Genomic DNA, 14819 nt, shown 5'->3' on the forward strand with positions numbered 1-14819 from the left:
AACACCTAATTCCTAAGTTATGACAGATTGGATATTCTTTTGATAAGCTATCTTAAGATGTGACATATTTCAAAGGATATTACAGGGATGATTTTATGCAATCACTGCAATTGTGTAATATTTAGTCTTGTCGTCAGCTCTATCAACGGATTCAGAGCTTTAAAAAATCCTTGTTGTACAGATTGTCGATAATACTCAATTGCCTTTGAGAAATTCAAAGGAACACCTTTTCCCCCCTCATACATTTCCCCCAGTACAGCTTGTGCTTCAGCTTTTCCTTGAATTGCTGATTTTTCAATCCATTCAAATGCCTTAGAATAATCTTGTGAAGTGCCTTCACCGTAACAATACAAAACTCCAAGCATAAACTGTGCATCCATCATTCCTTGATTTGCTGCTTTTTCAAACCATTCAAATGCTTTTGAATAATCTTGTGACACACTTGTTCCAGTGAAATACATTACTCCAAGTTTAGCTTGCGCTTCAACTTGTCCTTGCATTGCTGATTTTTGAAACCATTCGATTGCTTTGGAATAATTTTGTGTAACTCCATATCCGTGTTCATACAAGACACCAAGGTTACACATTGCCAAAGCACATCCTTGATTTGCAGACCGATGAACCCATTTAAATGCTTTACAATAATCTTGTGTTACTCCTTTTCCCAAAAAATAACTCTCTCCAAGCAACAACTGTGCTTCAGCATTTCCTTGAATTGCAGATTTTTCAATCCATTCAATTGCTTTGGAGTAATCTTGTGAAACACCACATCCATCCTCATACAATAGTCCAAGGTACCATTGCGCCACAGTAAAACCTTCATTGGCTGATTTTTGAGTCCATTCAAATGCTATCGTATAATCTTGAGAAACATCATGTCCATAATAATAAAACTGCCCAAGCAAAAATTGTGCTACAACATTTCCTTGATTTGCTGTTTTTTGGGCCCATTCAATTTCTATCGAGTTATAATGAAGCCCTTCCAAATATTCCATGACCGTTTTTAGATTGTAAGAGTCTCCTGGGGCTTTGAGAGCTCTTACTTTCTCGTGTATGACCACATTGTCCGTGATGTCTGTGTTCAGGGAAATTTGCTGCAAAATATCTGAAGATGTTATTCTTTCTTCTGGAGAATATTTTAGCATACACGCAACCAAGTTCATTAAAAAATCAGAATACTTTTCTTTCGAACGATCTTTGGTAAATTGTTGAATAAAATTGGAGGAATTTGAATGTGTAGATACTAAGGTTGACAATGAAACAGTTGTATCTAAAGTCATCAACTGATACACAGTTACTCCAAGAGCAAACATATCACTTGCGAATGAAAATGGTGGGCTTTCATCTGCCTCATCCTTCGCTACTCGGTACTGTTCTAATTCAGGAGACCAATAATTACGTGATCCTATGAGAGTCGTATATTTAATGGACGATAAATTTCTTGCAAGACCAAAATCTCCCAATACAACAATAATTTCCTGAGTGTCAAGATTAAATTTTCTCACAAGAATGTTTGGTAGCTTAATATCTCTGTAAAATGGTCATGTAGGTGTACATGATTTTTTGAACAACAAACCTGTGGACAATGTTGGCCTTTTCAATAAATTGTAAAGCCGTGCATAGTTGAAATAGGATCTCAAGTACCATGGATTCTGGTAATTGAATTCCTTTTTCTATAATTATGTCATCGATTGAGCCCAACATTAATTCCATTTCAATCCCAAGCATGCTCATATCACCAAGAAAAAAAGCATCAAACGGTTTCACCACATATTCATGGTTCCTTTTCATCAATCCTTGAAAATGAGTTCCTTGTTTTCCTTCTTCACGTTCGGATCAAGATACTGCTTGAGAAAGGATTGAAAGTTTGTCTCGTTCAAAATTGATACTTCCTCTCCAGTGTTTTCATTGAAATATTTGAGACGTGTGCCGGAATGAGTGGGAATGATGTTACAAAAGGTGTTGGAGATTTCTTGGGCTAATTGATCAAAGAAGGTGCTGGGATGTAATTCGATGACCACTCGTTCCGTGGCGTTCGGAAAATCATCAATAACCAAACGAACTGAAAGCCAATACATTTTTTAAATGAGATTATGTGAGTTTGAGTTGTTCAGTTGAGTCAAAAGACAACTAGAATTTGTAACTATTTCTACGAGGCTTTTCAGTGCAGAGGTGTTTCCATTGTTCGCCGATTTTCGATACCATTCCAAAGCTTGGGAATCACTCGAAAGAACCCCAAGTCCTTGTTCATACATTTTTCCAAGTTCAAACTGTGCTTCAGCATGACCTTGATGAGCTGCCCTTAAATACCACTCAGAAGCTTTAGAATAATCTTGTGGGACATGAAATCTCCCCGAATATAGCACCCCAAGCAGATATTGTGCCTCCGAATGCCCACATCGAGCTGCTTGTTGAATATATTTAAAAGCTTTGGAAAAATTGCGTCCATGACAATAAATCCCACCCAAGCGAAACAAGGCCTCTGCATTGTCTTGTTTTGCTGATTTCAGGAAATATTCAATGGCTTTTAACCAGTCTTTGGAAACATATTCTCCGTGTTCGTACATCAATCCGAGGCTATACTGAGCCTTTGCATTGCCTTGATTGGCAGATTTTTCATACCACTTGAAGGCTTTGCCTTCATTTTGAATCACACCTTGTCCATTATGATACATGACTCCTAGATTCAATTGTGCATAATCATCTCCTTGTGTAGCAGCTTTGAAGTACCATTCCATTGCTTTGGAATAGTCCTGAGCAGTACCTTCTCCATTATGATACATGACTCCGAGATATAATTGAGCCTTAATATTTCCTTGATGGGCAGCCGTTTGGAAGTATTCAAATGCTTTGGAATAATCTACTGCCGTACCTTCTCCATAGTAGTACATGATTCCCAGATGGTACTGTTGCACATCTGTAGTGTTTGGAATGGGATCGTCTTCAAACAGTTTAATGGTGTTCATATCATCCTCATTGCCGTCCAAAGTATGGACGTGAGTGTTCAAGACTTCCTGAGAATAACATTGTAATCCGGTTGAAGTACTACAGCAAGAACCATGAAGTTTTTGGGATAGTGAATGTTTGGGAGAGGTGTTTGAACTCGATGCCTGACGTTGTGAACCATGTGTACAGCTATATCCTTCTGGGATCTCAATATCATCTTCTTCTGGAGATTGTCGGCACATGTGAAAACAACTCCTTGAAGAACTGTCTTTTGTTTTGGCCACTTTGACGTAGAGTTTTTTGTATTCCTTTTCCACGTTGGGATCGTAAAGATGTGTTAGAAACGACTGAAAGCTCGTATTGTCGATCATCGATTCTTCTAATCCATTGTGTTTTACATATTTGATATGAATATCCGAGTTAGCAGGAATCATCGACTGAAACGACAGAGATATTTCTTGCAATAATTCATCAATGGTGGTTTTTGGGTTCATATGGATGAAAATCCTTTCGATACCTTCAGGAGAAGAACCTAGGATTTCCAAACAAACAGTAACCCAAGCCATTTTTTTGATTATGACAGCGTGACATGTTGTCAAAGATTTCTCATTTCGTGTTATTTTGTAATAATGAGAAGGTCAGTTGTAAGCAAGTGTAAGAAAGTAGCTGTCAGATTAAAACATACGTCTTTGTTTGGAACGGTAGATGGTCATGGTCATCAAAGTTGTCACAACCAAACTTCACCATGTTCACAATCTTTGTGTTAGGCCGAAGGTCTTCATCGAATCAAATTTCTTTATTCCGAATCATCAGTTACTGATCGTAAAATAAATGTTTGTTCTTATCTGCCCATTCCTGATCTTTCACGTCGTACCCTGTAGCAGAAATGCAAGTATGTTGTGTGGCTAGCGTTTTATTGCAAGAGGAGCAAACGACATTGGTGATGATCGTGTCTTCTATACCATCGGCGTTGGGTGTCAAACACTCAAATTTTGTTTTTGAGTGTTCACACTTGGTCTCTCCGTTGTCCAACATTTTTTAAAGTTGGTTTTTTTCATTACCAATCAAAATGTCAAACAAAGATCATTTAAATCATTTCCACAATTATTAAGTGTTATTAACCGTTGGTCCAAGATTGGGTGTGGATATTTCTTTCATTTTCAAACTGTTAATGACTCTCGTCTTTGTTTGTCCACAACAATAATGAATCAAAAGCCAGTTAAAAAGCACACCTTCAATTCCTAATCTTTGTCATGTAACCCACAAAAGGCCAATTCAATTATTCGAAGCAAAAAATCTTTAAATAGAACGTTGTTAGAAAAAAAATGTTGCAGCACCGAACCATCGCCCAGCATCATCCACCACAACAGCAACTGCCTTTGAATGAGAAGGGTGAATCTAGTGTCGGTTCAACCGAAAACGGGTCGACCACTACCACCACATCAACACCATTATTGGGGACACCTGTGATCAATCAACATGATCCAATGTATTGTGCCATGACCGGAAAGAGGCTATCAGATGATGCTTACGAAATGACCAAGAGCAAACAAGATCGTAAATTTGAGAATAATGCCTTTGTATTGAGAAATGAAGTGAGAGGGTGTTATTACTTTTATGATCCGACGGTGAATAGACAATTAATGAACGATCAGGAACCAACAAAGACTCTGTCTAAGAAAATTATTCCTCTCTCGGGAGATGTTGATGATGAACATGATACCAAAAAGAGAATTTCAATCAAGATTCTTCATTTACAACATTGCATTGAGGTTATCGATGACGGATTTGAGAAGTGTCACGAAGCATATGAAAGCTTTAGTCACCGCAAAGAAGCCATGTATATTTGCCTGTATCATTTACTCAACAAAAAACTTCCTGATTTGTATGAACGTGCTAACTTACAACAACTAGAAGAAATTGGTGAAGAGTTTCGAGAATTTCAAAAAACATATTCATCTCCTGAAGATATTATACAGCTTTTGAAAAGCGTGAAAACTGACTCGACTCATTCCAAAGATTCCTTTTTCAGTGTCACAAACGAGGATGAAAGAAAAATTAGAGACAAGTACGAGGTTGTGACAGAGTGTTTAAAGATTGAAAAATACATTGTTAAGGCAGTAACTTCTTCCGAAGACAAAATCAAAGAGGTCGAAAGGTCTGACGACTTTAAAAAGGTGTTGCAAGAATATGAAGTAATATTTGAAGTTTGGGAAAAGGTGGAATCATGGAACGATTTGAAACAATCGATTTTATCGACCATTGCTCTCGCCAAAACAACAACAGGTGATTTGCAATTAAGTAATTATGAAATTACTCTTGATGGTTTTATTGAAAAGGCATACCAAAAGTTTAATTTGATAGAGTCGTCACACAAAGAGCTTATTACATTGTGTAGTACTTGCAATGCGCCATTATTGAATTTAATGAAACACCTCCATACACTGAACATGACCTTGGACACATGTTTGCATTCTGTCAACACATACAAAGAAGGAGTTAATTTGTTGAGACGTTTGCGATTCCTTTCTAGTTTACCCAAACTCTATCAAATTGCCATGCATGAAGTGGTTCGTCGAAAGCAAGAATTCAAAAAAGAGAAGCTTGAAAACGATACAAACAGCACTATTGAGAGAATGATTTGGTTGAATTGTCAATTGGAAAACGAGAAGAGAGACTTGTTCGAAGCTCAAGTTGCCAAACTCGCCACAGATTCTAAACACATTTCCGAGCTTAAAAAGTTAGTTCCTGGTTTGATTGGTGAACGAGTGAACAGCAAAGTTCTGACCACACGTCTGAATCATTACATGAACACTCTCATTAGATCCGTCGATTCTGAATTACCGAATATTAATCAACTTGAAGACATTGACTTTTTTGTTGTCTCTTCTCCAGCACACGACAAGAATAGTGCGCTCACTGATACAAATATTGTACCACCATCCATGATGCAAAGTGCTCTTGTTTCTGACATGACTCAAAGTACTTTTATACAACACGTTGCGAATAAGCTTCCCGAAGTGAATAGACACATTGATGAACAGCTGGAACACATCAAACAAGTGGAAAAGGCCAGCTTGGAAAATACCACCCGAGACGATACAAAGAGCAATGTCACTTCAACATCCACAAAGGACAATTTGTCACCCATGCAGAGAAAGCATCAAGAGCTATCTGAATTTTATGCTGGTCTGATGCAAGCTGCTTCCGAAATTACTTCAACCACTTTCAAATCTTCGGGTAGAGAGGTTGGATTAGAGGCTGAAATTCTTAAACTGAAAAGCGAAATTGATTCACACAAGAATAAGATTGACGGCCTGACCTTCCAGCTCAAACAAGCTGAGACATTGCATCAAGAACAACTCTCCCTCAAAACAGCTGCTTATAACAAGTTGGAACGAGAACACGATTTACTCAAGAAGAAGTTCCAAGATCTCACGATTCAAACCAATAGTTATGTGGATGTCATTAATAACCAGAAAAAGACCATTTCTGAGCTTGGTGTAAAGTCTGAAAAAGTCACTCAATTAGAACAACAAATTGACGAGTATCAACGAGAACTGAACTCATTGAAAGAAATGAGAATGAAGCAAGGCAATGAAGAGTTCAAACAGGTCACCCTTCAAAATGACCTTTATCTCAAGAGAGTGAAACAACTTGAGCAACAAGCTCATCAGTCCGAACAACAAATTCAAACGTTGAGAGAACAATACAACCAAAAGATTAAGGAAATTCAAGACAAGTACGATCAAGCTTCTGAAGCTTCAGAAATTCAACTCAAAGTCATCAAAACTCTCAAAGATAGCGTCAACAATGAGAAAAACAAGAACAAACAACTCGAACAAATTTGTTTGGAACTGAAATCAGAGATTGACTCTCTCAAGCAACAAGTGGAACAGCACAAACCATCATCTTCAAATAACAGCAACAAGAAACAAGGTATTGACGTTGGGGATCGTGTTCAATTCATTCCAGTCAAATACAAGAACACCACATTGTGGCAAGCCAACACTCCAACCCCAAATCACAAGTACTTTTTGTCACCTGAAACTGTGGATGCTCTCAAATCCTACTACCAAGAAAATTTCCAACATCAACACACACTCATTGTGAATGTCATTGAGGTTACTCCTGTGAAATCCATGAGCGAAGATGAAAACCCGTATGGTCTCGATTTTGCTCATTCCCTCATCACTGGCTACATTATGTAATAAATCCATAAGATGGAACCAACCAATTCAACAAAACCTTAACAGCAACTGAGCAACACAACAACACATGGGTTATAAATTATTGAACGGAAATCATGGCATAAAAGTGGGTGGACCTTCCTCGTAAAGCAAATGAAACAAGCTCAATTTTCGGTGTTTTTGCTCCAAGTTCCAATAGTTCTCTACCTTTTCTTATTGCCCTTCCTTTTAAGATTGTGCTCAGTGGGTAATTGTTGTTCACCCTCAATGGATTGATGATTTAGAAATTCCTTAATTCGGTGCTTTGATTTTCGCGTCGAATATGCATTGGCCTCAAAACCTTACAAAAAAATTGAAACTCTAGCAGAACCATGCTCTAACCACCCTCTCCTTGAATCCCGTTCAACGATGAAAAACTTCCCTAAAAAACAACTCTTACCTCTTCGCTCAGGTTTTACCACCAGTACACTTCCTCATCGTTGTTCAAAGTTTAGGTGTGGCCTGTATATGGCCGTTTTTTGGATTTCGTACAGACTCCTCATCAAGCTCTGAAAACAATCACCAAAAGAAGCCTAATCTGGTTTTCAAACCGTTATAGAACAACATCAGATTTCGTCAAGCATAGAAACTCACAGTTACCAATTGGTTTCATCTCCATTGTCGCCATCTCAAAACATAATAACACGAGAGATTGAGTTCCGAACCAAGCCTCCATCAAATCATTGGGTCGGCACGACTGGCGGTGATGGGCGTACATGCATGTTATGATTGCAATCCTGCTACTGTGGTAACACCAGCTTCAACAATTATCATTCAATTTCAATCAATTTTCCACACCTACATCATCCATTGTAATTCCATTACACAACAAGGTAACTGTCGCAGCTTTACCCAAGATATTGCATCTACAGATCCATAATCAAATAGCCGATCGTTACCAAATCAAACCGCGGCTTGTGTTACTGCCATTCCACTAGGTACTGTTTTGCGTGCTTGTTGTTGAGAAACCTCTTCCCGCTGTTGGCATTTTTGACCTTGCATCCCCAAATATCAAAATTCGCTCCTTTTTTCATTCTGACACCTGACACTGACGCCAAATTATATATTCTACTTTCCTTATAACACATATCAAGCTGCGTGTTGAGATTTGTCCAGTTGCCAATTGTCAATACGCTGCCCTTGAAAAAATTGCTCATCCTCTGAGAGCGACGTTTTGTTCTGTTGTACAACAACTGCATCGCAGCTCGACTGTTTCGACGTTTAGAACATTCGCGTACAACATCCAACCAAGTACATCGTCTCCTCTTATCGTAACATCATTATCAGAGAATTTTATCATCACCTTCAAGCAGTAAGTTTCAATCAGCATTTGAATGTTATATATTTGTGCATGAATATTACTAAATTTAATCACCCATCTCTTTGTGTCGCATCAACATTATTCTCTGTTCATGTATGGTCATTTTGTGTTTTATCTCCTTGCGATGTGACAAAACCCAAAACAATTAACAATTTATTCAAATCACATGTTTGTCCTCGATACAACTCTTCTCTTTGAAATATGTTTGAAAAATTGCTTCATTCTCTTGCTCCACACATCGAACAGTTCTCAACCTAGTCCTCCAGTGCAGATAATCTGAGAAAAAGTATCCTGCCACAGCACTCACAACCTCTTCGAGGTATCGGGTAAATACTCGAAAAGATTCAACAACACTACAAAAGATCCTCCCAAGACCATCAAATCCATCACGCCTGCTGACTTTCATTTTCGCAACATCTACTCAGGTCTAACAAAAGAACATGATGAAATCTAAGAATGCTTCTTCTTCGTCATCACAAAACACATCAAATGCAACTCCTGCCAATCCCATTTGCTGTATTGATGGATGCAGTAGACAATCCTCAATCAGAAACTTTAGTTGCTTGCAAGGGTACGTTTTACTTCATTTAACGCTTATAGAAAGTAATCACTGTTGATATAATGAACTGTTTGATCAACTTTAAATGATGTTCTTGGCTTTGGTGATGTTGATCATGTGTTGGCATGACACACATGTGTCGCATACACATGAACCTATCAACTACAATGACAACGTCTCAACACAATTACCCTATTGTGCTCGTATTCCCACGTTTCTCCACATCTACATGGAATCATACTCCAAACAACATTTTAAATACTTTAATTGGACTAATGACTATTTTTCGAACTTGCATATTCGTATGATGGTATCGGTCCATTTTAACATTTTCCCAAAAAAGAGTGTGGCAAGTAAAGCTAGAGCATGCGAATAGCCCTAATATTGAGGGTCTAAAGATTTGTACAAGTATGTAGCGTTGATAATGATCATGTTGTGTTAACTGTTTTCATGCAACTGCATGTTGTATACAACACGATGTTTACACAACCTCATCACATGTGCACATGATGATTCAACAGCTCACTACAATGAGGATTTACGACAACATCCAAGAGTGGCTGGTCAAGGTAACAATCACCACACCACTCGAAAAGACAAACTTCGAAAACAACGATTGCAAGAAGAACGAAAACGTTTGGAGCAATCTCTAAAGAACAAGGACTCTCTGGGAACTCCAGACAGTGATCAACAAAACAATCTCCTCATCAGCAACAGTAGCAGTAACAACAACAGTAGTGATGCATTTCATACTCTTAACATTAGTAGTAGCAACAGCAGTAGTAATCAACATCTTTCTCAATCCTCTCAACACCACCTCCTGCGTTCACATGTGCAACTTCAACCACGACGTGGGTATAAGCGAAAGACCATAGAATCTGAGACAAAGTCACCATCCAATTCATCGGTTTCATCCTTATCTTCAGATGATGAAGATTCAGATACATGTATCAACAGTAGTATGGTTGTCGTTGCACATGAGGGGACATCCCCACTTCGACCGTATTCTTCCGACGAAAACGTCAACACTATTTCTTCACAGAAAAAACAAGAACGTTCAGCATCGCTGCTTTCTGTTGATGAGCAACTACCGGCATCATCAATAAGTATCAACAAGCGAAAGCGATATTCCAACAGCCGAAAGTCGATCAGCAAAAACCAATCAGCCATGACAGAGGAAGAAGATTCGGAATACGTTCTTATGGACACAAAGCAAATATTATCGATTATTGAAAATCAGAGTGGAGTTGCCAATTTTGTTCCGCATGTTTCCATGGTTTATAATTTAAACAATTCCTTCTCCTTCAAATATGATTTGACTCTCTTTAGAGAAATGATTCGGTTACGACCTCTGAACAATTATTATTTAAATTTTGAAGACAATTCCCGAGTGTATGTTTTGAGAATGATTCACCCATCTACAGCAACGAATGCTTCGAGTTCAACAAGTACAACATCACAGCGTCACGTTTCGAACGTATTATTTTCATTGTGCGAGCAACATCAAACAACAAGTAGTACGGCACAAAAAACGACGAGTGATGAACAACAACCTAGTAATGATGGAAATGCCAATACGGAACTCATTTTGGAGAACAATATCGAATGGCTTGAATTACAATGGGGTCTTTCATCATTGAAAGTCAGAGAACGAGAGATTGAAATACGGTGCTTTCAATTCTTCAAATATTCGTAATATTCATGCAATAATCTTCCTTTTCCTTCCGCCATAATTCTAGTTTTCACTTCCTTTTTCATACCAGATAATTTATTCGAGATCATGTTAATTGTAGAACTACCATCCTTAATATCCAGCAATTCATGGATCAAATGTATTTTTCTCATTTCACAGTCTCGAATAAAAATTGATCATCACCATATTGATCGTATCTAGATAGATGATTATTAGATGTTATTGAGCTAGGACAAACAAAAATCAAGTTGAATTTGATGATGTTTACTTTACAACCTATATTCTATTTACAGATGATCTTGCAAGATTTAGTGTACTGCTGTTAGAGCTTCCAATCGAACTTTTCGAATGCTCATTAATTAAGCTTCTTCTTTCCATTGCTCCTTGCATGGATGCATACAGACTCGAAAGAGATGGATTCAAAGGTCCCCAAACGAGTACAAGACACACTGTTAAGAATGCTAGCACAGAGTCGCCTGCCAAAGTAAAGAATGGTAATGCTTCGCGCAATACATTTTGAAAATCGAGGGTGTGAACTGTGAGAATGGTTGCCATGAAAATGATCATGGAAAATGAAACTCCAACACACGTTCCCAAAAACTATTTCATGTCCATAAATATCATTTCATAAAAATTTCAGCATGAATTGTTCAACACAACTCTAGAAAACTTACTGAGCGAGTACATTTGCGAGCAATGTAATCATCCAATAGAATGTATTTTCCATTAAAAATATGGAATGCAATTCCATACAAGCCCACACAGACTTGCACAAGAAATTGATACGAATAGCATCTTTAACGTTATTTTGGGGTTCACAGTTATATATGTGAAATTTCAATATTTTCACCTACCCTATAAAGACATAAAACGCAACATCTGCCAGTGACTGCTGTTCCTCTTCTTTAAAGAATGTCCTCCAAGTATGTTCTCCAATAGAAAATCCAAATGATCCAATCAACAAAATTGCGTTAAAAGTAAACAATATTGTGAATAATATTTTGTAAATAAATAATCCTCGCTGAGAAATAACACTTCCATTCACAGTGTATTGCTTAATGCCATAATAGAGTGCAATTAATGAGATGGAAAATAATAGAAATGTTGTAATGTAAAGTGTCACAAATTGTACCACTGTCAACACAAAAGTTGCAATCTTATTGTCCAATAATTCAAATATGGGACACACCACATGAATCGATTTCACTAGAACATGTTAATATTTACATGGAAATTTCAAGAAATCATAGTTTCGATGATTCATATTCATCAAATTAAAATTTTTTAAATTTTTAAATATTTCCATAAAAATCAAAATTCACATCATTATCAAATTTCAACATTTCCATACACAACAACAACAACAATATATTGAAATTATTTTTACCATTCACAATCAACACGACTCTACTACTTACCCAAACAAAACACCAACATGATAATCGACATGGTCGGTACAATATTTTCCATTAAAAATCTTTTCGTCAAACTACTTCTCTTTGTAATGAATAAAATCACATAAAACAAGGCACACAACAAAAAGACAATGGTCAAACATCCATCAATGATGTAAAAAACTAATTCAGTGGTACGTTCATCGGGATTTTCATCTTGTGAGGAATTATTTGTGAGGGAAGAATCCAATGTTGGTTGTTGAGAAATAAAATCTTTGATCAGAGTTGAAAGAAGACTTGTCGTCGTCGTTGTCATCATGGGAGAGTAATGATGATGAAATTTATCTTTAGAAAATTTGATGATGATGATTGTTCACACACAACACACAATTGGGGCGACTGTTTGTACCCAGTTCAATCTCCGAGTATACTACACAGTATTTCTAATTTGAAAAATGTGTGTCGTACAATAGTTATTATGAAATCACCACCTGCAAGCTCAAGGACTTTTTTTTTGATGTTCGGAGTGTAAAAATCTTTTCCGGTTTCGAACTCCATTTGGAATTCTGAACATTTTATTCCTTTCGAAAATACCAATGAATCTCATTGGTAAAGTGTCGAAATTCGAGCTCTTTCGCATTGGGTGTGAGTGATGATTCAAGTATTTCATTCCATAGTACCATTTGCATGATGTGATTTTTCTTGTTGAGTTGAAACCTCTCGAACTGACGCTTCCTCCTTCCGTTCAACAACCTCAATCACTTCTTCATTCTCATCAACCAATTCATGAATGGTTTCCATTGGAATTTCCATAGTACTTGTGAGTAATTCATGTGTGTCATGATTTGTGGAAATTTCAACAACAGTACTACTTCGTTCATGAGCAATTTTCGATTGTCGTTCCCAATTAATTCGAATAATATATACCACGAGTGAGAAGGCCACAATAATTAATCCCAACGTCAATCCCAACCATAATCCCACTAATTGCATATTCACGACAAATGCCAATACAGCTCCAATCGGTAGACTGATGACATAATAGGCCACTAAATTTGAAATCATGCCAACGGTTTGAGCACCAACACCTCTCAATACTCCAGAAGCTGTTCCTTGAACACCATCAAAGACACCAAATAATAACGTGAGAGGAAAGACTTTTGCAGCCAAATCAATGACTTGTTCTTCTGAAGTGTAAATTCTTGGAATTAAGGTACTCAGAGATCCGACGACCACTCCATTCAACATCATGAATACAGCAGAGACCACTAAACACAAATAAGCAGCGTATTTGGCTCGAGAAGGTTCACGAGCACCTAAATGTTGACCGACCAACACACTCGCTGCTGTGGAAATGGCTAAAGGAAACATGAAAGACAGAGAGACAATATTGAGACAAATGGCATGAGCTGCTGTATGAGTTGCTGACAGGTAACTTGCCAAAATACTGGTGAATTCAAAGGCCCAAACTTCAGCACATGTAGCAATGGTACCTGGAATGGATAATTTTAAAAAGTCCCAAATTCCTTTCCATTCCAATACTTGCTTGAATTGAACGAATCCTTCGAAACATTCTTTTAAGCGATCTCTGTAATGGAAAATGACATAAATGTAACATAATAACATGAAAAATCTAGCCAATGATGTTGCTATGGCTGCACCTACAAATCCAAATCCTTCAAAACCAATTCCAAAAACAAATAACCAATTCAATGCAAAATTCACAAATATGGACATCATGGGAATGAGCGTATTGGGCAATCGAATATTCATAGAGACGAGAAATCTTGCTGTACTTCGACACAATGCAAATGGAAATAGACCAGGTAATAAATATCGAACAAAGCTGGCTGCATGAGAGGCAATTTCTGGTTGTATCTGAATGAGTAAAAGACCTTGCTCTAAAAAGATCATCATGATGAGAATTGGAATTAATCCGAGTAGAATGATGAGTAAACTTCGTGCCCACCATACGCCCATCAATCGTAAATTCTTTGCTCCGAAAGCTGTTGTTGTTTCCAATGATGCATTTCAAACATTAAATTCAAAATCATGAATATAGATAATAATAATCATTGATGAAATAGATAATAATAATAATAGGAATCGTCATCGATTGGGCTTGTATTATATTCAAATTACCTTGTGCTACAAATGTATCTTGTCCTCCAATAAGGCCAACTGAAATAAAACTAAAACAAAAGAAAACAGCATTTGCCAATGCACTAGATGCTAAATAATTCTCATTGTTTAAATGTCCTATAAAAGCCATATCTTCTAATCCCAATATTTTGTTACTGACATTCATTAAAACAGTTGGAAATGCAATTTCTAACATTCCTCTAAATTCTTTCTTCAAGTTAAGCAAAAATAATTTAAATTTTTCCTTCCGAGAGAGTGAATTATAGTCATATTCCATTTCTTTTTCTTGTCCTCTTTCAATATCGTCCTCTGAATTCGAAAATGAATCATGGTTTTGATGATGAAGGAGAGTTGATGTTTGAATTTGTTGGTCATCCATGGGTTTTGCATCATAGGCTGATTCAAACGATGCTGAAGATTCCATTCGGCTCATATTTGTTCGTGTATCGTCCGCGTGAGGTTCCATATTACTATCATTGAGTTGAGCTGTTTGTTTGTTGTGAATACCTTCATTGCGTGTTGCCATTTTTTTCAG

General features: G+C 37.2%; 6 protein-coding genes across 6 annotated transcripts; 2 read left to right on the plus strand and 4 right to left on the minus strand.

The window, feature by feature from the left end:
- Positions 1–101: 101 nt before the first annotated feature.
- C9374_002220 (uncharacterized protein) lies at positions 102–1728 on the minus strand (the record flags this gene model as incomplete). Its single annotated transcript, XM_044691615.1, has 2 exons — positions 102–1530; positions 1577–1728. The coding sequence occupies 2 exons, from the start codon at positions 1726–1728 to the stop codon at positions 102–104; spliced, it is 1581 nt and encodes a 526-aa protein (XP_044550468.1).
- A 353-nt stretch (positions 1729–2081) lies between these two features.
- C9374_002221 (uncharacterized protein) lies at positions 2082–3981 on the minus strand (the record flags this gene model as incomplete). Its single annotated transcript, XM_044691616.1, has 3 exons — positions 2082–3478; positions 3632–3684; positions 3764–3981. The coding sequence occupies 3 exons, from the start codon at positions 3979–3981 to the stop codon at positions 2082–2084; spliced, it is 1668 nt and encodes a 555-aa protein (XP_044550469.1).
- Positions 3982–4271: 290 nt separating this feature from the next.
- Positions 4272–7157, plus strand: C9374_002222 (uncharacterized protein; the record flags this gene model as incomplete). The annotated part of the gene is made up of 1 exon (XM_044691617.1): positions 4272–7157. The coding sequence occupies one exon, from the start codon at positions 4272–4274 to the stop codon at positions 7155–7157; it is 2886 nt and encodes a 961-aa protein (XP_044550470.1).
- A 1779-nt stretch (positions 7158–8936) lies between these two features.
- Positions 8937–10751, plus strand: C9374_002223 (uncharacterized protein; the record flags this gene model as incomplete). Its single annotated transcript, XM_044691618.1, has 3 exons — positions 8937–9067; positions 9399–9463; positions 9577–10751. The coding sequence occupies 3 exons, from the start codon at positions 8937–8939 to the stop codon at positions 10749–10751; spliced, it is 1371 nt and encodes a 456-aa protein (XP_044550471.1).
- A 273-nt stretch (positions 10752–11024) lies between these two features.
- On the minus strand, positions 11025–12461 carry C9374_002224 (uncharacterized protein; the record flags this gene model as incomplete). Its single annotated transcript, XM_044691619.1, has 4 exons — positions 11025–11348; positions 11423–11543; positions 11603–11954; positions 12167–12461. 4 exons carry the CDS (start codon positions 12459–12461, stop codon positions 11025–11027), a joined length of 1092 nt encoding a protein of 363 aa, XP_044550472.1.
- Positions 12462–12808: 347 nt separating this feature from the next.
- Positions 12809–14810, minus strand: C9374_002225 (uncharacterized protein; the record flags this gene model as incomplete). The annotated part of the gene is made up of 2 exons (XM_044691620.1): positions 12809–14148; positions 14285–14810. 2 exons carry the CDS (start codon positions 14808–14810, stop codon positions 12809–12811), a joined length of 1866 nt encoding a protein of 621 aa, XP_044550473.1.
- Positions 14811–14819: the final 9 nt, after the last annotated feature.

The sequence above is a fragment of the Naegleria lovaniensis genome, assembly GCF_003324165.1.
Source record: "Naegleria lovaniensis strain ATCC 30569 chromosome Unknown tig015, whole genome shotgun sequence".
NCBI lineage: Eukaryota > Heterolobosea > Eutetramitea > Acrasida > Naegleriidae > Naegleria > Naegleria lovaniensis.